Here is a 24,378-nt window from a genome sequence, read left to right as displayed (position 1 = left end):
CTAACACTGAAGTGAATGGGAGTCGTGGCCAGGTCAGAGCTAAGAGAAGAATTGGCATTAGAGCAAGACTCCCGCGTTTCCAAAGTAAATATCTCCGGTTTTATAAACGGAGAATTTTCTGGGGAGGAAAAAAAATGGCCAGACTCGAAAGTTAAAATCCAGCAGAAATAATAATTGACGTGGCTTCTCTTACATATCCTTTTCTGTCCTATAAACAGTGAATTAATCTCAAGGGCTTGGAACGATATGTACTACATATTGGGCGCAACATTTCCTTTTTTGGTAGAACTGTATATCCACGGCATTAAAAAAATATATAATATAAATCCAAAGTTTGTGCACAGTGATTTATTCTGCTGCCGTGATAAATGACTGAGCGTTAAATCGAGATCTCCAAACGTTTTAAAAGCACGTTGCTCTCGGTATTAGACCTTTGCTCAGAAAAGCGAAAGGATGAAACGTTTATTTTCTTCCCTGCTACATTTTCATTCCCGATCACAACGCGAAGTAAACTCAGCTTTGACCTAAGAAACACCTCAGAGCATTAAAATTTCAACAGGCAATGTCAGTGTTACATTAAACGAGAACTCCTCCAGTTTGCTGCAGAGCTGGGATTTGAATAAAACGTTCAATGTTAACAAACAATACACACGTTTGGCACTTTGTGTATTAAATGGATCAAAGAGATTTGATAAGGCACAATATACCATTTGTACAGACCTGATTGAGTTAATATAATATCAGCAAATTTTACAGCGAAATGAATCTGTTTCTTTTCTTTGTGTTTAAAACCAGCACAGATTACAAATTTTAATGATCTGAAAATGTTTGGTATACAAAATCATGCTTATTTCAGTATTAGCAAAAACACAAGAAATTTTTCAACACAAACACCCAGCTGTGTCTATTTTAAAAGCAGTTCAATGACAGCTTGCACTTATGAGCATGCAATCAGCTAATTTCGCTTTTTTTTTCTTCTGTGTTAATCAACACTTTCCTTCCTGCATATCAGAGTACAAATAGTATAGTTACTCCACATCAGTAAATGTTTACGTAACCTGTCCTTTCTCAAGAATCCGGTTACACCGAATCATTACATGCTAGACCGAGTAGGAAAATGCACTGGGCCCAGCCACCCTAATGGGATCCCAGCGCACCATAATGACACATATTAGTTAATGATCGTCATAATCATAATAATATGCACGAATCTTACCTTTCCTCTTACCCCTTGCCATTGTAGAGTCAAGTCATATCCTCCACACCGCGTCCTTCCTCAAGAATTCCCATACATTGGCTTCAGTGTTGTGCAATGAAATAATTACAAATTGACATGATTTTTTAAACAACTGCATTTCTAAAAAATAACAATAAAAAATAAACGTAGTCGATCATTGACTTTTATCTCCCTCCTTTTTTTATTTTATTTTATTTTATTTTTTTGTCAGTAGCAACCTGTTATGAAATTGGATAAATAAATACAATTGTGGTAAGGTCATTCGAGGTTAATCCAATGCACAGAGTTCGTGCCATTCCCAACTGCAATTGTTTATTACCAGTCCATTATAATTGTTCTCGTTATTTACTCTCTCTCTCTCTCTCACACTGGCTCTCTTTCTCACACATACACACGAACACATGTATAAAGTGCACCTCCACACATAACCATGTTTGTCGCGCTGAGGTCTAACCTGAATTTGCCCGGGATAAACTGTTTTGTCTGGGTCTGAGCTACAAGCGTTATTTCTACGGAACATTTTTTTTTCCCTGCAGAACAAACATAAACTTTGGGTGGCTTAACGCAGCAGTAGGCACAGGCTGTACGTCGTCTTTGCACAGCGCTTCACTTTTAATGGCACCAATACGCTATCGATTACATTTCCCCTTCTGCTTTCCGAATAAGAAAGCTGCAAGTCTGCTTTGTTAGTTAGAGGGCTGATTTTTTTTTTTCCACGTGCTCGCAGTGAGGGACGACTCGATGTGGCCGGTTACCGCCGACCCCCTAGGCCGGGGGACGCTGCGGCCGCAAGCTCTCCTCTCCGCCACCGAACCCCCGGGCCCTGCGGGGAGCGGGGCGGGCAGGGGGGCGCCGAACCCGGCTCCGCCGCCGTCGTGGCGCTGCTCGGAGGCCGGGGGGCCGTGAGGGGAGGGCTGCTCGGTCGCAGCCCCGCGCCGCTCGGGGAGAGGCCCCGGCACGGCCCGGCCCGGCACGGCCCGGCCCCGCCGCCTCAGGGCCGGCCGCGGCCCCGCGGGCCCACCTCGGTGCCCTCCGGCGGAATTTTCGTTTTGTTTTGTTTTCGTCCCTCGGAAAAAACAACCGGAGCCGCAGGACCCGCGGCGGGACCTGCCGAGCCGAGCGGCCTGGCGGCTTCGCCGGGACCCGCAAAGTAGTACCTCGGCCGCACCGCGGCCTCCGCGCCCACCCGCCCCCTTCGCAGCCACGGGAGGGGGGCGCAGAGGCGCGGGGCAGCGCTGCTCCGCCGCGGGGCAGGCGGACGGGCCCGGCGCGGGGCGGCGGGACGGCGGCTGTTTGTTTGCCGTGAGGGGATCCGCGCCCGGAGCGGCGGGCGGGCGGGCGGGGGGGTGGCTGTGAGGGGGGTGTGTGTGTGCGTATGTGTGTGTGTGTGTGTGTACACCGCCGCGGTGATGCGCCCCGCCGCCGGTATCCCTGCGCCGCAGGAGCCTCGGCGGCGGCGGGGGGCGTGCCGCCGGCGGGCGAGAGGCGTGGCGAAGCGCGGCGGCGCCTGGCCATTGGGCGGCGGGCGGGCAGACGCGGCGGCACGCCGGCGGCGCTGATTGGGCGGCCGGTGGGAAAGGTTAAACCAAAAAATTTTTTACAGCCCCGGTGCGTGTCTGCAGCTCTGAAACTAATTGTGGCCGGGGCGCTCTGTATAGCCCGGCTCCGCTCGCTCCGCGCCGACCCGCCGCGGCTGCTCCGTCCTTCCTTCCTTCCTTCCTTCCTTCCGTCCTTCCTTCCGTCCGTCCTCCCCCTGCTCTGGCTTGCCGGGGGAGCCAGGCACCATGAAGTAGCTTTTTTTTTTTTTTTTTTTTTTTTTTGTCTGTGTGCGTGTTGTTTTTTTGTTGTTGTTGGGTTTCCAGAGGGTTTTTTTCCCCTTTTTTTCCTCCTTTTTTTTTTTTTTTTCCTCTCCTCCGCTCCGACTCGGTTTGATTTTCTCTGATTGGTGATTATTATTCCTATTATTTTTTTTTTTTCCCTCCCCGGCGGTTCCTGTCCCTGCTACATGACTTGCCAGCGCTTGAGACTGCGGTCCAACTGCGCTGCCGCCGCCGCCGCCGCTGCCGTCGCCGCCGCCGGTGGTGCCGCCGCCGCCAGCCCGGCCGCCGCCGCCCCGGGCGCCGCTCCCCCGGCCGCTGCCGCTTCCCCCCTGAGACTAGTGTGTGATGTTGGACATGGGAGATAGGAAGGAAGCGAAAATGCTGCCGAAATCCTCCTTTAGCATAAACAGCCTGGTGCCCGAAGCCGTCCAGAGCGACAACAACCACAGCAGCCACAGCCACCACAACAGCCACCACCCCCACCACCACCACCACCATCACCACCACCACCACCACCCGCCGCAGCAGCAGCCCCAGCGAGCCGCCGCGGCCGAGGAGGAGGACGAGGAGAAGGGGCAGCTCCTCCTGCCGCCCCCCGCCGCCGCCGCCGCCGCCTCCGGCGCCCTGGAGGTGGCCAAGGCGGAGATGCTGGCCGGCAAGGGCGAGGCGGGCGCGGCGGCGACGGCGGCGGAGCTGGAGGAGAAGGAGAAGGCGGCGGACGAGAAGAAGGGGGCGGCGGAGGGGGCCAAGGAAGGGGAGAGCGGCAAGGAGGGTGAGAAAAAGAACGGCAAGTACGAGAAGCCGCCGTTCAGCTACAACGCCCTCATCATGATGGCCATCCGGCAGAGCCCCGAGAAGCGCCTGACGCTCAACGGCATCTACGAGTTCATCATGAAGAACTTCCCCTACTACCGGGAGAACAAGCAGGGCTGGCAGAACTCCATCCGCCACAACCTCTCCCTCAATAAGTGCTTCGTCAAGGTGCCCCGCCACTACGACGACCCGGGCAAGGGGAACTACTGGATGCTGGACCCGTCCAGCGACGACGTCTTCATCGGCGGCACCACCGGCAAGCTCCGCCGGCGCTCCACCACCTCGCGGGCCAAGCTGGCCTTCAAGCGCGGCGCCCGGCTCACCTCCACCGGACTGACTTTCATGGACAGGGCGGGATCCTTGTACTGGCCTATGTCCCCCTTCCTCTCCCTGCACCACCCCCGGGCCAGCAGCACTTTGAGTTACAATGGGACCACGTCCGCCTACCCCAGCCACCCCATGCCCTACAGCTCAGTGTTGACTCAAAACTCCTTGGGAAACAACCACTCCTTTTCCACGTCTAATGGGTTAAGTGTTGATAGACTAGTCAATGGAGAGATACCTTATGCCACTCATCACCTCACAGCAGCAGCTCTGGCCGCCTCAGTGCCGTGTGGCTTGTCAGTTCCCTGCTCCGGCACCTATTCCCTAAACCCCTGCTCTGTAAACCTTCTAGCAGGACAGACGAGTTACTTTTTCCCCCACGTTCCTCACCCTTCAATGACTTCTCAAAGCAGCACTTCAATGACGGCCAGGGCAGCCTCCTCCTCCACGTCGCCACAGGCGCCCTCCACTCTCCCCTGTGAGTCCTTAAGACCTTCTTTGCCAAGTTTCACAACGGGACTTTCCGGAGGACTTTCTGATTATTTCACACATCAAAATCAGGGGTCTTCTTCAAACCCTTTAATACATTAACATCCATGGGATCAGACTGTAAGTGAACATTTTACACACATTTGCATTGTAAATGATAATTAAAAGAAAAAAAAAAGCAAAACAAAAAAGTCCAGGTATTTTTTATTAAGTCCCCCATTTTCTGTACGTTTGTTCAGTCTTTAGGGTTGTTTATTATTCCACCAAGGTGAGGAGTGTCAGCAAGGTGCAATGTGGGGAGATTACATTGTAGACTATGAAGTTTGGAAGACAAAATTATAGTAGAATGTGTATCTAAATAGTGACTGCTTTCGCAATTTTTATTCAAATACGATAAGTCTATCACTAAAAGCCGCCAGATTCTCCATGTTTGCAGTATTATAAGTTATCATGGATATGTCGGTGGGTGCAGACCTTGAAAAAAAAAAAAAAAGCCACTAAATTTATGAAACCTATAAAAATCTTAAAACGTAATTTGTATTTAACCAGAATTTCATCCTGAAAGATGCCCAAGAACTACGTTTTGGCCATTTAATATTTTATATTTTTCTTTACCGAACTGCTTATTTTTGGGGTTTCTTTTCTTTCTTTGTTTTTATTTTTTTCTGTTTGTTTGTTTGTTTACTTTTAGACCAAAGATTGGGTTTTAGAAAATGCACTCAGTGTACGGAGTAATTTAAAAACAGCAACATTATTTCAGTTTGCAGCACTGCCCGTTCAAATGAATCAGAAGGGGACAAAATTAATGATTGCCTTCAGTTTGTGTTGTGTATATTTTGATGTATGTGGTCACTAACAGGTCACCTTTATTTTTTTTCTAAATGTAGTGAAATGTTAATACCTATTGTACTTATAGGTAAACCTTGCAAATATGTAACCTGTGTTGCGCAAATGCCGCATAAATTTGAGTGATTGTTAATGTCGTCTTAAAATTTCTTGATTGTGATACTGTGGTCATATGCCCGTGTTTGTCACTTACAAAAATGTTTACTATGAACACACAGAAATAAAAAAAAATAGGCTAAATTCATATATACTTGATAGTTTTTTTGTCTCTTTTATTAACTAAAATTAATACGCCTGAGGCTTTAAAGTTTTAAGGAGATCAGAGCGCTGCTTGTTACAGTAGTCCACCATTTTTCACATGCTCATCCCCCCCTCCTCCCCCCGATCACTTTGTATTTAACCACGGTATTTTGGAATATAAAGGAGCAGGGAATTAGAGTATTTAATTAAACACCACGGCCACTACTGTGATGTCCGTTTTGGGGCAGGACTCTCATCAGGTCTGCCTGAGAACTGGTAGTACGAGGTAGGGTGTCTTGCTAAAAACTATGTCTTAAGCTGAAGATGCTTAAAACTGCGTATGTATATAGTTACATACATATATATACGTACATGCATACGTGAGTATATATATACACACGTTCGGAAAAAGTACAGGTACTTTATTTATTTCCTAAGTGCATGTTGTTCTTTCAGTCTTTGCAATGGCTTGAATGGGTTATCCATCTGAAAGGAAATCGTTTCGACTGTATGATAACTGAAGCTCTATTAACTATGGATGTGTATGTGTGTGTATATACATATACATATTAGCTTTCCTATAATTATTTGGTCAAATCTGGCAAGCTATGATGCGTATGTGTATTAAATGCAATCCTTATCTTAAAGATACACTGTTCCGGAAGCGTCTATACTCTCTGTACTTAGAGCCTTTGCATGCTGCAAAACCCTGTGGCTTGGCACGTTGTGCAGGCGGCTGCCGCTGGGAGCCGGAGCCTACCTCCTCCGCCCCCTTCGCCCTGCGGCCGGCGAGAGCCGGGCCAGGGCCGCGGGGCCGGGGGGCTGCGGGGCCGGGGGGCTGCGGGAATGCGGGGCTGGGGGCCCGAGGGGCTGCGGGGCTGCGGGCCGGGGCTGCGGGGCGGCGAGGCAGGGAACTGCGGTTCACGTGATGCCGTGCTCGCATACCGATGTTTAAAGGTCTTAGAGGAGAGGGGAGGAAAAAAAAAAAAAGTGTGGATGCGCTTAAGTTTCAAGTTTGGGAATGGATTTCTCTTTTCCCCTGTCTGCCTGCCGGCGGGAAGGCTGGCTGAAGCCCGCTAGCCCATGCAAACGTGTGTAAGTATATTCGGCTGTCCGGAGAATGGCCCCTTAGTTTTAAGGAGGAAACGCGATGACTAATTTTAAGAAGCGTTTAATCCTAAAAAGAATCGGTTTCTTGACGAGTTTAGGGAACCCTATAAAAGCCACGACTCGGGAAAATAATTAGAAAACTTGTGCAAAAGATTTAACAACTAATTGGATCCCGCAGCGAGTCCGCAGAGGACAAGTTGTTCATTTGTTACGTTTGTGTAGACTAAACTGTGCTCCGCAGCAATGCAATAAGCCGGCGACTGCTCACAATAGGCCCCATGAAAAATAATCTCTAGCTTGAAGATGTTATCGCAAACCCTTTAAAGAGCTGGAATTAGAAAGGCAGAAAAGAGGAAGAAAAAAAAAATGCCGGGGGTGAATACAGAAAAAAATAGCAAATCTGAATTCTTGCAAAGAGAATATTTGTCATGCTGAAAGAATAAGGGAACAGAGAAGAAATCTTCCGAAAATAGGTAATGAATAAACAGATGCAAGCAAATCTGCAGGGAAGAGAGAGGAGTGAAAGGTTATGGATGAGAGATGGGACACCCAGCTCTGCACTATGTGGGGGAGAAGGAGAGAAATCTCTGATATTCTTGGCTTACACTCTCACTTCTGCAATTCAAAATTAATCATCACTATGAGAAAAAGGTTGCTTTGTTTGGGGATGAAGAGATGATACCACCACTTGGAAGCGCCTACCCTCCCCCACATTCTTCGCTCTATTGTCATTAAAATAAGTGATCGCAAAAACTGAAAAATAAATAAAATAAATAAATAAATAAAATAAAATAAAATAACTCCTTTGCAACAAACCTATTGGAAATAATAAAATGAAATAGGTGTGATTTAAACTCTTGAAGCCCCGAGACCCTATTCTGTATATTTGTGCCCAAGCAAATGTAAAGAATGGCATCTGCTACAGCTGACAAAGGAAATGATTTATTATTTATTACTTCCAATTGGTTGTATACTGTAGGAAATCCAATAGCACATACTTAAAGTATTACTTAGTTTGCATTGTGAAAAAATCCGCTGACAGTGTACTAAAAGGAGGAAGAAGAGAAGTCAGGTTGGAGGAAAGCACAATGTCGCCATGTCAGAGTTTTGGGTTGCCTAATAAGCATTAATTAGATAAGCGTGATGCATCATAATTCCTGAAAAGGGTAGCCCTGATGTATGTCTCTCCAGACTTTGTTCCAGTAAACTCTCGCTCTTAGTGCTCTGCTTTAGGTTCAGTACAGCGAAGTGTTGCCTAAGCAATTCAGGTGCCACATGCTTTTACCTCTTTCCCTTGCTCTGTGGGAAGGGGTGGTGATTGGGCTGGTAATTTATTCACGTTTCTATACACACATTACCAGCAAAGAGACTGGCTTTGGAAAGAAAAAAAAATCCCATGAAGTTGTCATGGGTTGTAGCAGGACTGCCAAGGCCCCAAATATGCCTTTACCTTTGCCTGCTACCCTTTTGTTCGCTGAGAATGTCTTTTAGGCTCTACTTTAAACAGGCTCGTTCTGTGGAGAATGCAAGACGTTATTTATTTTATTTTATTTTATTTTATTTTATTTTATTTTATTTTATTTTATTTTATTATGCTAATCTAAGAGTAATTATGTTATCTGATACTTGTTTCCATGGTGCTTTATGTGTCAAATCCTCGAGCTAATCTTTTCAGGATTATTTATTTTTATTAATATGCATTTCTAGAACGTTGCGGCATTTTAGCGTCGTTTCTTCAGTGTTTCCTAATTTAGGATGTTTATGGGGGACGGATGGTCTTTATGGAATTAAGGAGCTATTGTTATTTTCGTAGCTGATGTTTGAGGTGATTAATTTTGCTTGCACAGATCGTAGGAGAAGAAATCTGCTTATCAAGAAACCACCCATTTTAAGATTTTAAGATTGCATTTGCAAACATGTTACATAAACTGTAACTCGAATCCACCATAGGACATATAGTCGTCCAATTTTTGACAGATTTTGTTAAAAAATCTCTTGTTTCAGTAAAATAATATCCTTTACGTGGAAGGTATTCTTACGCAAGTGTTTTAAAGGCAATGAAGAATTATATATTTTGCCTTAAATGGCACAAATCTCCTGTTTGGGGGAGTGATAGATTTTTTAATGCGGTGCTTGAAAAAATAGTTTAACGGGGACGTCATTTTGCTCTTTATAACTCCTTTTGATGATCATTAAGATTTATGTCAGGAATTATGATTCAGGTACACACCCCCTCACCACTTGTGTTAATACGAGGTCTCAATCACCACGTATTCACTGCACGCTCAAGCAAAACTCCCACTGAACTCCAGTTACGTTCAGGCTTAACCACACAAGAGTTTTGCTTAAGAAACAACATCGAACAAGACGTAGGGATTATATCCCTGAATTTTCTCTTCTGAAAATCCCTGGCAAAATGTGCCTGTGGACTGTCTGTGCTGTATGCTTGTTTTTACACCCTCAAGGCTGCAGCCGCCGGAGAGAAGGTACATGCACATACATGTTACGTGCCCTGAGAGCCCAAAGGGTGGAAATAAAGAAATGTGTGTGTCTACATGCACACACACAGCCCTACAGAGCCGTCGATCCACGCACTGGTGCCTGCAGCAGCTCCTGGGCAGCTCGGCGCCCCGAGCAGTTCTGGGGTTGTTCACTCCCCCCGGCCCCCCCGCCCCTCGGTGAAGGTGCCTGGGTAAATGGGTCAAAAGTGCTGGAGAAACTGGGTTAGCGAGAGGTGAAGGTGAAGATCATTAGAGGTTTTAGGGCTGGCTGTGGCTGTTTTGCTGGGTTTGTGTGACTGTGCCCAGAGGGCGGAGTTCCTGCACATTCCTACCTCACCGGAGAACCTGCCCTCAACTCCACTGCAGCTACTCCAGAGAGATGGGACCCTCCAGAAGAAACCTGCCCAGCAATCCCAGCGAGCCTTCCCGCCAGAAGGGTAGGTGCACTTCAGGAAAACCTTCACTACTCCTTCTCCCGGCAGACAGATCCGTGGGATCTGAGCGAACCGAGATGACAGACTTCTGTCTAAACGTACTGGTTCCCCGTGCCCCCTGATAAGCAGATCGCCCGTGCAACCGAAGCAGAGTTTCAAAGCACCAGTTACACTAGAACTGCGTGTGCCTAATGTTAGGATTTTTTTTTTTTTTGGTCTCTTCCTTAAAGTGTTTCCTCCCCCGGCCTCCCCCTCCCCCTCGGGCTCTTTCGTTTCGATCGGTAAGTTGGAAGTTTTCTTCGCCGCTTTAGCAGTTCTCCCGCTTTCTCTCGACATTTCTGGTTATTTTATTAACGCGCTCTTTGTTTGCTTGCCTGACCCTAACGCCACAGACAGTCACCCGGGTGCAATGTTGTGTTTGCCTCTTTTAAGATGCCAGGAGGAACTGCCTCTACCTGCGAGAAAGGCGCCCGATGGCACCTGGGGACGGGAGTCCGCCGCCGGCACCGGGTGAGTGCGGATTTTCCTCCTCTTACGTGTGTCCGCTGCCCTCAGGATGGGGGGAGCGGGGCCCCCGACCCCCCCGGAGCGGGCTCTGCCTCTTCGGCCCCGACTGAAGCCGGGGGCGTCCCGGGGGTGCCCACGGGGCCCCGCCGCCGCGCTCTCGGGACGAGGCGGGCTGCTCGCTCCGTCGCCGCCCTCCCAAAGGCGGCTTTAGGACGGCGGCCGTGGACGGGATCCGTAAGGAATGTGGCTTTTAAAATTATTATTTTTACCATCTGAACCTGTCATTCGAGAAAAAGCTACGGGCTTCTTTCACCTTTCGGGCGGTGTGTAAATAGCGTTAATATTCCCAAATTGTCAGGAAAGTGACTAAATGCCAGCAATCTGGGAGAGCCGGGAGAGGGACCTTGTAGGAAGCCGTGCCTGTAAAGCTCCGGAGCTAGCGACCCGACCAGCGCGCAGATTCCTCTGAAAGGTCGAGGCACTGCCTTTGTCTGCCCACACCCCAAACTCCGTGCCCGCCTCGCGGCTGCTCCGCGGCTCCCTCCCGTGCCGCCAGCCGAAATCTCGGGGTAGCAGCGGGAGTTGCAGCACTGATTTGCTCAGCTCGGGTGTGCTTGTGGGTGGGGGCAGGCGTGCGGTGCGTGGGCAGGACCCCGGGGACGGGGCCCTCTGTGGACCCCCTCGTCCCGGTTTGTGTTGTCCCGAAGTGGCCGAGGGAAAGTGCAAAGGTCCATGGCCCACTCAGATGGGGGATTTGAACTCCCTTGCTCCTGTCACGTGTACCCTCGTGAAAATAATTAATTTCTAATACACAGCAAATTAAATTTTCCGAGCTGCCGTGAGAAGAGACACCTCACCGCGAGGGCAAACGGTGCCTCGTCCCTGACTACTTTAGCGGTGTGGGAAGTGGGGCGGTTCACGGGACGCAGCACACGCAGGCGGCGGCTTTCAGCTACCCCCCCTCCCCCCCCCAGGCGTGTGGCCGGCCCGGCTCACACCTGCACAGAGACTCCTCGGGGGGCACGCGTGGGGCGCCGGTCGCCTCCCCGCTCTCCGCTGAGCCGGGACCCATGGTGACAGCGGGGACCCATCGCGACAGAGGGGCCCCAGAACTGAGTCGCCGGGCCCGGACACGCGTGTCCGCGGGGCGGTGCGGGGGCCGGGCCGGCCGGGGGGCGGCGGGCGGCGCTGCGGCGGCGCTCCGCGGGCTGGGGGCGCTCTTGCCTAGCGGGAGAGTCCCGGGCCCGGCTGCGGAGCTGCGGGGCGGCCGCCGCTCCCGGAGCTGGGGAACCGGCGGCAGAAAGCCGAGCAGCCTCGGAGAAGTGCCCGGAGCCGCCTCGGAGGCCTGGCGCTCACCTGCCGCTCGGTGAACCTGCGTGCTGCAGGCGGCCGGCGTTGGGGCGTGGAGGAGTCGGGGCCGTGCCCCCTCCCTCCCCTTTGGATGAGAGGAAGAATTGGAAGCGTCCTTCTCCGTGCAGGCTTAGCTTTGCGTCTTGGTAGCCACCGAGAGATACACGGTGAAGTAGGGAATAGAGGTTAAAGTCGTCTTCCCGTGGCCTGCTCCAGGATGGTCCGATCCAGGAGAGGTATAGGAAAAGTCGCCTCCCTCTCCACCGGTGAAAAATAAAACCGTGAAAACCCGAAAAAAAAAAGAAAAAAGCCCCCCCCACCCCCGCCCCCCAAAACAAAGGAAATAAAACGAACCGCCAAAATAATTAAATAACTAATCAACTACCTGCAAGGTGTTTTTTTTTCTTTTTTTTCTTTTTTTTTTTCCTCTCAAGACTGTGTAACAGAATACAGTATCAGGCTAGTGAATTAAAACTGAAGCGAGAGGATTTGCTATTCTCAATCGGGGAAATGAATGCGGACTGTCTGCAGAGTCCGTTTCAAAGAATTATCTCTAGGGAGTCCTCCAAGTGTACTTGGGGTTACCCGTGATTTGAGAGGAAAGACTAAACGGGAGTGACTCTGAGAAAAGCCTGCCATTGTCACCCTCGCTAAGGTGAGTAAAGCATCTCTGTAAAGTTAGCTGCAAAGAGCTGCTTAACCTAAGACCGAGAGGTGAAAGCTCTCCGCACGAAGCGGCCTGAATTTCCAGCTACAAAGGCGGCACGAAGCCCCGACTCTCCGGGGTCCGTTTTCCGCCCAGGGGCATTCCGAAACCTTTCCAATTGATTTCGCAGAGGCACCTCTTGCAGGGAGGTAAGGGCACGTGAAAGGAGCCCTTCCCCTGCGGGGCGCTCCCGCCCCGCTGCGGCAGGGGCCCTGGGCGCTCCCAGTGCCTCCCCGGAGGCTGCGGCGGAGGCAGAGCTGTGCCTCCTCGCCGAGCTCCTCGGTGACTTGGAGGCCCTCCGACCGAAGTCTTCGCCCCTCAGTGTTCCTTAGTGGAAGGAAAAGAACTCGCAGTCCCCTCTCCGCCCCCCTCCTTGCCGGGTTCCCACCCAGAAATGATCTGATTGCAAGTATTTGAGATTAGATAGTCTGTTAAATTAATCATATCCAAGAGGAGACAGGTATCTGCCAAGAAATCTGGCTGAAGTCTGCCTATCGGGTAAAAAACCGGAATTCTTTCGAACCAAAGCTAGACGATTTAAATTGGAGAAATAATAATAATAATAATAAAAGGAAGTTGCATTCTCACAAAAATAAGCAAAACCTTATTCTAAAACACCGCGCTTCCCAAAAGGCCACGATACTTTTGATTGTTAAACACGGGTAATATTCATCGGTTACCAGACTGTTCTTTTGACGCAAAAATCCCGGTGATGCCACATGAGGACTTGCATTTCCCTCCTTTTTATGCTCCACGCAACCCAAGCGCTCCCTCATCCCCACACAAGTGTGTTCCCAAAAGGGGATGTCGGCCCCGACGAGACTTTTCACTAGAACCCGAACGAACGAAAGCCGGGACCTATTATTCGAGAGGTCCGTGGAGGGATATGGTTAAACGCACATCACATAATGACATATATTTTTATCTTGCCATGGCTCAGAGCTGACTTTCAAACATTCTGGTGATAGGTAAATCTCCACTTAGGTGTCTGAACCGCACTTCTGATGGCGAGTACATCTGGAGCAGGGAATCACAGTGGTATAGAAGGGCAAGTGTATTTTTATTAGTGAAGAGTATACACACTCAAGCGGGACTATGAAAAACAGATGTAAACTAAGCAAATAAAAATCTCACTGTTGTTCTACCAGTGATCTTTTCCCTTTATATCTGTATCTCTATGGCTATATATATGTGCGTGTGTATATATATACACATGTATATGCACACATATATTTGCCTGATCTTTTCTGAATGTGAACGTGTCCTCTAGCATTCGTCAGAAAAGGCAGCACTGCGTGTTACTTTTCTTGCTTGTTTATTCTGTTTGAGCAAAGTTGTTTGTTTTTTTCTGGTAAGCGTAAGTTGCCTTTAGTTATGTCATCAATATCATTTGCATTTAGGCAGAAGGGTAGGATTTATTAGCTCTATTTTTATTATTAAATCAGTGAAGGTAGAAGTACTAATAATTAAATACAGATCTCTCTGATTGCAGGTTGGAACAGCAAAATCGATTGTCTCTTCATCAATAAGACAAGTGTTGAGTAGCTTGCTATTGATTAGTATGTTTATTTATGCAGAACTTTAGCTATTTGCTTACATATTTCGAGTTCTTTGTCTGCTAATTATTATACCAGATTGGTTTGAAAGAAAGAGCTTAGACTGGGATACACACTTGACAGATCCATTCTTAGCTAACCTGATAGTGGATTATTGCAATCCAATAAGTTTAACAAATTACTTATACGTGCTTGCCTTTCGAGCAATTAGGAAACCGTTTCAGATTAAAATCCCTTGTTGCATTCGGGGTCGGTTCATTTAAATAAAGGGGCATTCTGTTTAGATATTTTCCGAATTAAAAATGATTTTTTGGATCCGCAGAGGCTGAGCAGGAGTCGATGTGTACTTCGCCTTCTGGGCCTTCTTTTGTCAGTGCGAAGCACCTTTCCAGCAATACAGTGGCCCCTGGGGTTTCCTTTGGATGGAATTTAAGAATCGGAGTAATCTGAGTACAGAAATCAGGAAAGGGTATATTAAAAAAAAAAAAAAAGAGAGAGAAAAGAAAAAAAGGAAAAAAATAAAAGGAAAAAAGGAAGGATCGGCACTCAGATATTCGGAGCTCTCCAAAGAAGGCGATATTTTCAGTTGCTTTTGGCTTAGTGATTGAATCTGTTCAAAAGCTGCCTCCCCAGCTTCTCTGTGGACGACCTGCTTTGCAGCCGTCCCCTCCCAGGACGGCAGAAGGCTGACATTTTGTTACACCTTTTAACCCGCTTTTACCCCCCCGAGCCAGGCATGTTCTTTAGCCGCCGTTTCGAGCAGGGCTCCGCTTTATCCCTCTCTTTCCTTCTCTGCTTCGACAGCGCCGGCACGGGCGTCCCGGCGGGCGGGGGCCGGTGGGAGCCGCGGCTGCCTCCTGACGGTCCCCGCCGTCGCTCCGCTGGAGTTGGGGCGATGCCCGGGGGCGACTGCCCGGGGGTGGCAGCCGGGGGGTCGAAGCCCGGGGGTCGTGGGGCGCTGCCCGGGGGTCGCGGGGCTCCTCGCTCCGGGCTGGGCGGTGGGAGCCGGCCGGCCCGCGGTGCTGCCCGAGCGGCGGAGCCCTCTCTTTCCTCCTTTCCCTCTCGGCAAGTTTTGTTGTTGTTGTTGTTTGTTGTCGAGGGGGTGGGGGTAGGGGGGTGGGGATTTTTTTTTTCTTTTACCTCCAGCAACTGCTGCTTTACAACCTGTAGAGATAAGACGGCCTCTCATCAGATGATCGCAGAGATAAGTAATCTCTCCCCTTGGTCCCTGGTATAGTTGACCGTATGCGCTTGAATCTTAGAGCGCTAAGTCTTTCCTGTGAATGAACGAGAAAACACTCGACAGGTCGTGAATAATCGTTTTAATGAGTGTGTAAAAGCGTGCGACGGGGTGCACGGAGCTGTCGGGTTAAACAAACAACTTGTACCCTGACGAAATCCGATTGTTAAAGTGCAAAGTGGTGTCAGTCCAATTTCCATCCCAGTTCTAAATACCACAGATCTAAGTCGCAGGAGTCCAATTTTCCCCATTAAGAAAAATAACAATATTTTCTGAACGTAAGTGCGACCGTCCCTTATGTTAGCCTTTGACGAAAAAAAAAAAAAAAAAGACCAGTTGAATATTCAAAAGGTGTCGAAGCTCCTTCCATTATTTTCTTATTATTTTTAAGAAATCAATCTAAAAGTGTGTTTGACATTTTCCTAGATATTATCAGAACAATGCGGTAAATATTTTCCCTCTGTGTTCTCCCCCCCTTATGTTTTTTCACAGATCACTGGAGGCAAACATCGAATTAATTGGATCTCAGTGACTGAGGTTGGTAACATTGTGCTGAACTAAGGTTATCTCTGACATTATGTCCAGGTATCTGCAAGAATTTTTAAGCATTTCTAGAGAAGGTAAATCCAGAGAACACCTATCATAAAATTAAAAAGTGGTTACAATATTGCACACACCAAGTCCAATTTACCTTACTCCTGTGTGGGGTAGTACAACTGTGTTCTGTAGTAATCTATATAGGGACTATAAATTCCAGAGAGAATACATGGAGTTTACCTCTGCCATGAGAATAGCCAGGTCTGTTTCCTCCACAACTAGAGGGCCTTGCACTATTTTGCAAATGCAAAACCCACTCCTTAGGTCAATTGATTATTTTTTAGGGTTGATTATGTAATGGCTCATATTACTTATGATTATTGCTGCTGAAGACTTCCAGAGCAACTACAGGTCTGGTTCTCTCTGTGAAAACTCGTTTTCAGATATGTTCTCAATTTCTCTGAAAATACCAGTTTGAGCAAAGTGAGGCAAAGCAACCCCAGCTGGAAACCAAGTCTGTTCAAAAATTTCTCCATAACATGGTTCAGATTTTCAAAATTAATATGACAACAGAAAATAGAAGGCATGACAAAAAGTATTCCTAAGGCTATAGACTTAATCGGGACCCAGTGCAGTTTGCAGTGATATGAATGGGAAATTTACTTTTGATGAAAGTGGTAGTCGAATCTGACCCTTCGTGAACTGGATAAGAACATACAGAAGGCTTTAGTCTGAAGCCGATCTCCAGAATCGTAACATTTTGAATTAAAACATAGATTTTATTTTTTTTTAACCAATAGAATTTTATTCTGGTCTTTAGGAGCAGTCTAGTAGGCATTAGGAATGGATATAGCTAATTTCGTGTTCCTAAGCACGGCAGAATTGCCGCTCGTACTTTCCTTTCAGAGCGGTGTTAGAGAGAAAAGACAGAAGGAAAAGAGAGGGAGAGAGAGGCGAAGGGGAAAAAAAAAAAAAAAGAAGAAGAAGAAGAAGAAAAAAAAAAGAATAACCCACCCCGCAGGATTTGGGAGCGGATCTATAACTAATGAGCCATACGATCATATGTCAGTATTTAACGAGCATCTGACAAATGTTCTGGGCATTTTCAAGCATGGCTTTGTTCGGACTGTGGGACTTGAAACACGTCGTTGCGCGGGCCAGTCTGACTGGTGAAGACTGTCAAAGTCGAAATGCTGTCTGTTCCCGCTGCACTGGGGAGCTTTGCCTTGGCTCTGCGGGGGAAAAAGAGATGTAGGATCAGCCCCACAGAGGAAAGATAGAGGAGAATGAAAGACAAAGCGCAAGAACATGTGGCTCCTGAACACAACAGGACAGGAGACTGCATCCTGAGAGCTAGGCAACATTTCTCATCCAAATGAAAGAATAATGCCCTCCTACTGCAATTACAATTTCCTCTGCAACAAAAACACGCGTAAAATGGGCACAGTGGATAGCAACGACCTATCAGTTTCCTGCTGTAGTTCTGCTAATAAATAAACTTCTAAATGTTTAAAACACTCTATCTGTCACATTCACAAGATAGGTACTGTAAATTCCTGTTGCAGATATACAAACAGAGATCCAAGAGGTTGCCTCTGTTTTTGTATCTCTCTCTCACAAGAAATGCACTATCAAAACATTAATTATATTTGAAAGGGAGCAGATTATTTGTTTGAGAAAGAATTACATTCTTGAATTTATATTCCACGCAGATCTCTCCTCCTGTCTGCCGAGAGGGTTGAACTGTAAATCTGTCTCAAATGATGTACCCCTAAAATGTAGGTAGGTGTGTCACATTAGAGTCGTAGAGAGATGGGAGATAATCTGTAGGTGCTTTTAGACACCTCTGTGGGATGGGTCGTTAGGGAATGTCGAAATCAACATGAAATCGCGAATCTAACATGTGAAGAACATACACCCCTGTTCTCTGACAATGGAAACACAAACACACATAGACACGCGGAGCTGAGCCTAGGTAGTTATTAAACACTGTGACTCACGGGAGTTCAGGCCTCCAGTTCCTGTTTATTTTTAAAATGCCACATGCACATCTTGCAGTAGCCGATAGTTGAAAAGCTACCAACCGTGTGACTCATGAGCCATCATTTAAAGATTTTACCTTATTTCCTGCTCTTCAAAAGTCTAATAAGGGAGTTAAACAGATGCCCTTATCGTCTTCTTAAAAAAAAAAAAAATAGTCTTGGCGATCTGCTGGGGCTTTCTTAGGAGCTCTGAAAGCCTGTCCTTGAGATCTTATTTTTCCCCTCCCCACTAAGCAGCCGTTCAGTATTTCCTAGCCTACCTTCACGTGCCCTTAAGTGTCTCAACAGGATTGTTCCTTGGCATCAAAGCCACTTTGGCGGCGACTGATGCGACCAGTCCGTTCAGAAGGGTGTCTGGGGCTATCTCTGCACGGCTGGGGGAATGTGTCAATAAATCGATACCCTTAATTTGGGACCCGAGGAAGCCGCGTTAGCACCGGGTCCTGAACGGTGGCCCCTTTTCTCTCTGCCTGCCTTTCTCGAGAGTCCCCGAGCGGCTTCCTTGAGCCCTGGGAAAGCCAAGCCATGGGGGCTGAAGGGCGGTCGCACCGAGGACGGGGGAGCCGGGGGGGCCGGGCTTTCTCGCCTGCGGCTGTGCCTGGGATGTGCTCTCTCCCTGATTAGGTATCTGTGGAGGAAGAAGGTGTCGCGACGAGAACCGCCTGCCATCCAGAGCGGGGACCTGCCCGGCAGAAGGCTACGTGATGGACGAGGGCTGCGTGGTCACGATGCAAAAGGCACAGCGGGACGGCGTGCTGGCACCAAACGCTTTTTTTTTTTTTTTTTGTTCGCCACAACCAGAAAGAAACATGGAGGGGGGCGAGGAGGGAAGGCAGTGGGGGCTGGGAGGGAGAGATCGGAGAAGTTAGTGGTTGTCTGGAGTGTAAACACGAGTCCATCAGCTCCTCGGGAGAAGGGCGGCTGCGCTCGGCAGACCCGCGGAGCCGCAGGACGCAGGAGGGGCGGAGGCAGCCCCTGCCCGCCCCGGGTCCCCGCCGCACGTCCGGAGCCCCGAGGGCTGCAGGACAGCGCTGGGCACCGCAGCCAGCCCACGCGTCTTCCGGGCCCAGCCGGGCTCCTCGCCGATCGCCGTGCCGTCGAAGGGGCCCAGACATCAGCCCGGGCTCGGGGATGGGACAGGACGGGGATAGGGTGGCATGAAACAGCCCGAGGACTGCAAAATCCATTTAAGTCCTCGCTTAGCTTGGTGCAGATCTCCCGCTCCTCCCTCGGACTTGGCGGACCAGACTGCAGCGGCCGAGCCCGTCCGTCTTCTTGCGTTGCTTGTGACCGCGCACTGTACTGCCGCCGTGCCAATAAACGCTCCGAGCGCGGCTCAGCTGGCGGCCAGTGGTGCTTCGGCCTCTCCGCCCCGGCCCGGCCCGGCCCGGCCCGGCTCTGGCCCGGCCCGGGGCTGCGGGGTCGCCTTTGGGTGCTCTTCGTGCGTGGGCGGGGGGCTGCTGTGCCTCCATCGTTTTGCACCGGCACCCAACCCCATGCCTTTGCAAGGGTCTGCCTAGGCCTGCGGTGCACCCAGCGCTCCCAGGGGTGCACCCAGCAATAGGATGCGGTTAAACCAAGCTTTCCTTCGCGCCCTGACACCGATACACGGTGCGAGGGGCTTGGCCGTCGTGCAGCGCCGACGGTCGGTGTTCACCCCCGGCAGCTGCAACAGGGAGGAGAAAGGGAACGTGGGTGCTACCAGCGTCCCCTGCCCACTTTCCCCAAAAGTTCAGAAGAGAGAAGGCCAGGAAAAGAGAAAAAAGAAGGAAGATCTACACAAGTGTAGAGAGCGTTCAGGTCTCTATGTATTACTATTATTAATCATAAAATCGCAGCAAAACAACGGCTCTCTTATAAGGGAAATCTGAGGAGTGCAGTGAGCTAAGTGGAAGCTCTGTTTCCAAGGCAAGGCAGGATTAGTTCACTGCACATAATAGCCAGTGTGTAGGAATTGCAAATGAACATCACCAGCAGTGCTGGAGTTACCCTCCTTAAATTAATATCGAGCTGGCTTCCTCGCACAACGTGTAAATAACAGACATTTCTTAGCTTTCGAGGGGAAGAAAGATTTTAATTTATTTATATATGAGTGTATTTTCCCGTGATTTAATCCAAGAAATTCCTTTCCCACTGTATCCAGATAGCAGTGCAGGAATTTGGGATGCTGGCCCCTCAACCTGCTTTGCCTGATTAAAACAAAAACCAAACAAACATAAAACCCCAAACAAACAAAAAAACCCAAACCAGCAACAAAAAACCCACAACCAACCAAAACCCACAACCAACCACAACCAACCCAACCCAACCACCAACCATAAAACCAAACAAACGAACAAAACAAAACAAAAAATGACACCCGCATCGATCCAGGGCAAGCCACGGGTGATGCGCAGCCGTGCCTGCCGGCAGCCCCGTGACAGCAGCGTGGACCGGGCACCCCAGCGCTTGCTCTGCCCAGGGTTTGGCCCCGACCAGCGGTGCCTCCTCCAGCTCCGAGCATCGGGGGCTGCTGGCGCACTCTCCCAAGGTGTCATCGTAGACGCAGGCCCGTAAATCTCCGCTGAACCAATATTTCTATCCCGTCATCAGGCATGCAAAGGGGGGAAAGTAATACATTTGATCTTCCGCTGCAAAGAAGGGAGAGAGAGGCTCCAGGGCTCCTTCAAACACTTCAGGAATTAATGGGGGAGGGGAAGGGGCTAGGAAGGATGGATGCGTTAAGATGGTAAAATAAAAACATGATATGAAGATATATTTACTGTCATCTCAGAGCCAAAACATTTATGCTCCCACGCCTTTTTTTTTTCTTTTTTTTTGAACAAATAGGAACTGAAGTGATGCATTTTAATTATTTTAGGAAAATAAGCGAGAAGGCTCGTTTTCAGAATCTAAATAAATAACAGAGTGTTCTGTGCTGATGATGTCTCTAGCTCATGATGGCCTCATCTATGCAGCCACTACTATGAGCTCTGAAAACCTGGCAAGAATGGGGTGTTACTGGCGATTTCTGAAAGGAACTATCCATTATTTGTAAGGTTTTCTGAAACAGAACATGCAAAGAATTTTCTGACAGACAGAGGTGAAAAGGGGGCCAATATTTTCCTAAAGCTTCAGCTCAGAATGTTGAGTACCTAATCTCGCTATTGTTTTAAGTCGAGGTGAGGAGCAATTTTCCTTATTTTTCGAATAGTTATTTCAACTCTTTTCCCCAGTAGTGCAGAAAGGACACGTTTCCCTGCTATACAAGGAGCTGGATGCCTTGCAGTCTCTCAGATCAGCTTTTTTGTTTTGTTTTGTTTTCCACTGCCTGATATAATTCCTGATGACTTTATTCCTGCATACAATGTGTCCTTAATCTCTTACAGATTGCAGGGAGCTTCCTGAAGGAGAGTGATATTTAGAAGATTCACTTTTTCTTTTGGGAAGAGGGGAGGAGGGAAATATTCCCTTCACCTAGAAGTAGAATCTACTTATGTGTAGTCAGGAAAAAAGGAAAAAGAAAGAAAAAAGAAAAAAAGGAAAACGAATGAGTGAGAACACAGCAAAGAGAGACCCTTCAAGACCCTTCAAGAAGCACGAAATATTATATAACAATTGTAGGGAACACTAAACCACATGCACTGGTAATTCCATAGCAGAAAAAATTAGTCATAATCTTCCTGTGTAAAGAAATTAAATCAATGATGGGTTTCAGTTCTCTTTTTGCAGAAACACCTAAAGCATTTAAGGCTAGCAGGGTTTAGTCCACAAATTTTTACCCCCAAATGGGACTCCTCTTCACAACTTTAGTAAAGATTTTCATTATATTTCTGATGCTCCTCTCCTCTGCCCTGACTTCCAGTTCGGAGGGGGTAAATTCTGTTACTCAAACTCTGCAGCCAGTTTCCATCAGCTTAAAATGTGTCCAGTGAAAAGGAGAGTAGAGTACTATCGACAAACTCGTTTCTTTCCCTTTATGGTGTGTTTGCACTGCACCTTCAAGTCTTGCCAATGAAAGGTCCAGAACTGCTGCTTTGGAGGCTGTGTCATCAGTCTGATGAGAGCAGGAACTGCAAGAAAGTGGATAGCTAGGAAAAGTCACATTTTTTTCCCCGATTCAAGCACAACAGCAGCATCAGCAATTGCAACAGCAACATTGAGACCACATCAAGAAAAAAGAAAGAATGAAGAGGAAAGAAACCTGAACAGCAGTGAGGACGAATATAAATGTTTAGCAGAGCAGGAAAGTACTACTGATTTTTAGCCTATGTAACTCCTACCGAAAATATGCAGCAGACCATAGCTTGTACTACTCAGACGGGTGACAACAGAAGATAGTGATGGTCATGGATGTCTGAGTGCTGGCTGGTTTCCAGCATGTGAAGCCACATCCACTAATGTTCCTAAAAGTTTTCTGATACATCTCTGCCCCTACAAGCAAAGCAGAAAAGTGCTTGCTGCCTTGTTTTCACGTAGATCCTAACACTGTCCTGGATTGTCCTGTACACTTCCACCATGACCTGTGTTGAAACTATGAAATGATGTCATTGATTTTGAAAGAAATGTACTTTTATTGATGGAGAATAGATGGCCTAACAGGATCTTCCATCTGTACATTCTCAAAATTTACATTTTCATGAAAACAATAGGCCAATTAGCATATTAGCTTGGGATACTCATTATTTCAGATTTCAGATTTAACTGAAGCTAAAAAAGTGATGAACAATGTTGACAATACTGAACAATGGTGACTTACAGAGTGTTATCATTACACTTCAAAAATAACACATTGATGACAAGAAACTTTTTTTTTAGGGCTATTAAGACTGACTTTGAATCTTCCTTCTGGCACCTAGAGTGGGGAGCTGCCTTCAGTAGTATTGGAAAGTCCTCTTGATGTTTGGAGAAGAAAAAAGTTTATTTTCCATGTAAGGACACCAGTATCATATACACTGTGCACAATAGCAAATCTGTCACATGAAACAATGGATGTTCCTGTACATAGAGAGAAGAAGAAAGGTTGCTCCTGATGTGTCCTTTAAGCTGTTTTTTTTTTTTTTTTTTTTTGACAATGAGCAGGATGATCATTGTTTACAGTTTTGCAAAACCTGAAACAGGGCTAGTGTGATTAGCATGTGATTCACATGCAAAAGCTGATCTCAGGTTTACCGTTTTGTGTTTCTGCTCTGCTATTGTTAAAAAAGTTCCTTTATTCTGTGACCAAAAGTGCAGAAGCAGCTATCTTGAGGTAGGTTTTCTTGGTACATGGTCTGAATTAGCTTTCAGGGAAGACAGTTCAGAAGTCAATGTCAGGCTAGAGCTTCCAAGGTTGACCTTTACTAAATCTTCTCCTTATCGAGACATGAGTAGAAGAACACTTTTGAAATGCTTCAAATCCTGAACACTGCTCTGTTGCAATGAAACATTATAAAATTATAGAATACGATAAGGGCAGGAAAACAAGAGGGGCATCCATCATTGTTGGTCTTAGAAATAGAGAATGAAGGTCATGAAATGCTAGCTCCTTCAGTGAGAAGTTCTCAGGTACGTGGGGAGCAGCACTTGTTATTTCAGGTTTTCACATTTTGTGTAATAAATTCCTTACACGGATCCATGACCATAAGTCCACTCAGAAAGACCCTTAATGGTGAACCTTTCTCTTGGATCACTAAGTATCTATTGTATTCACCTTCCATACATCTATGAGTGCTCTAACTGGACTAACATTTGGCATATTTCAGCTTTCAGTTGTGGTCCAAAGGTTGACAATTAAATGTGGAGCACCAAAGGCCCGATATCTCATTTTGACAGATATTTTAAAGTGTACAAAATATTATTGGCTCAATAGCCAAATAATATTGGCTCAAAAAAAAAAATACAGGACTTATATAAAAGTGGCAGGGGTAGGCTGCTTTGGGCTGCTGCATATTTTAAAGCCTAAACTAAAAGTAGCTTCTAATTTAATAAAAAGTGCTTTGAAAGTTGCTAAGCAACTTCTAGAAATCTTGCTTTATGAGAAGTTCATTTGTTTGTTTAATTTCAGAAAAAGGTTGCATGTTATTATCTGTTCCATAAATCAAAAGAAAAATGCATAATTGAAATGCAGTAGGACACTTCAACACTTTCTTTGCTTTCTATCTTTTGCAATTAAAACCCCTTTAATTGTCTTGTGAAGTTTCATCAAGTATTCAACAAATGTTATCTATGTATAAAACTTCAACAGATTATTGAGTATGCAAAGAACCAAAGGAAAAAAAATTAAACAGGTTTGTCATATGGTATGTGTTTATCTTAACCTTTCTTCTTAAAAAAATCTCATCTACTAAGTACTTTTATCAGACACTAATTATACTCTTTCTGAAAAGAATTTCTCCAACACCCTTCAGTGCCTACACCCTTTAATCATATCTCATTACATCTACCTAATCCATCTCTTTTTCACATTGCCAGAGCTCATTAATAGTTTTAAAAGCCAGTCCTGGACATTATCTTTCCGTTCTATAAAAATATAAATTATACCAATAATGTTTTATTCCTAGATTTCATAGGCATCTATAATTAGATAAAAAAATATTTGGCAATATTGAAATTTCCTCTAAAAATAACTCTTTAAAGTATGTAATAGAATAGCAGTAGAAAGATGT

At 47.1% G+C, this 24,378-nt stretch overlaps 2 protein-coding genes across 7 annotated transcripts; both read left to right on the top strand.

Moving 5' to 3' along the window:
* The first annotated feature begins 2,755 nt into the window (after positions 1–2,755).
* On the top strand, positions 2,756–5,779 carry FOXG1 (forkhead box G1). Its single transcript, XM_080593542.1, is given in 3 exon segments — positions 2,756–3,648; positions 3,650–3,670; positions 3,673–5,779. Coding segments are annotated over 3 exon segments (1,380 nt in total). The 5' UTR covers positions 2,756–3,402; the 3' UTR covers positions 4,786–5,779.
* Positions 5,780–6,595: 816 nt separating this feature from the next.
* LOC308195682 (uncharacterized protein) lies at positions 6,596–24,007 on the top strand. Of its 6 annotated transcripts, none has more exons than XR_013951730.1 (6): positions 6,596–6,864; positions 9,747–9,817; positions 10,247–10,324; positions 15,666–15,710; positions 17,423–17,488; positions 18,377–19,097. XR_013951730.1 is itself a non-coding variant. In XM_080593543.1 (6 exons), coding segments are annotated over exons 5-6 (942 nt in total). In that variant the 5' UTR covers positions 6,596–6,864; positions 9,747–9,817; positions 10,247–10,324; positions 15,666–15,710; positions 17,423–17,486; the 3' UTR covers positions 19,317–24,007. The 6 variants fall into 6 exon arrangements, 4 of the variants coding, with proteins under 4 accessions (XP_080449669.1, XP_080449671.1, XP_080449672.1 ...); XR_013951731.1 differs by having other exon boundaries at positions 17,423–17,492; XM_080593543.1 differs by having other exon boundaries at positions 18,377–24,007.
* Positions 24,008–24,378: the final 371 nt, after the last annotated feature.

The sequence above is a fragment of the Anser brachyrhynchus genome, assembly GCF_964034855.1.
Source record: "Anser brachyrhynchus genome assembly, chromosome: 5".
Classification (NCBI taxonomy): Eukaryota; Metazoa; Chordata; class Aves; order Anseriformes; family Anatidae; genus Anser; species Anser brachyrhynchus.
The sequence above is the reverse complement of the archived record's forward strand: the minus strand, read 5'-3'. Positions and strand labels throughout refer to the sequence as shown.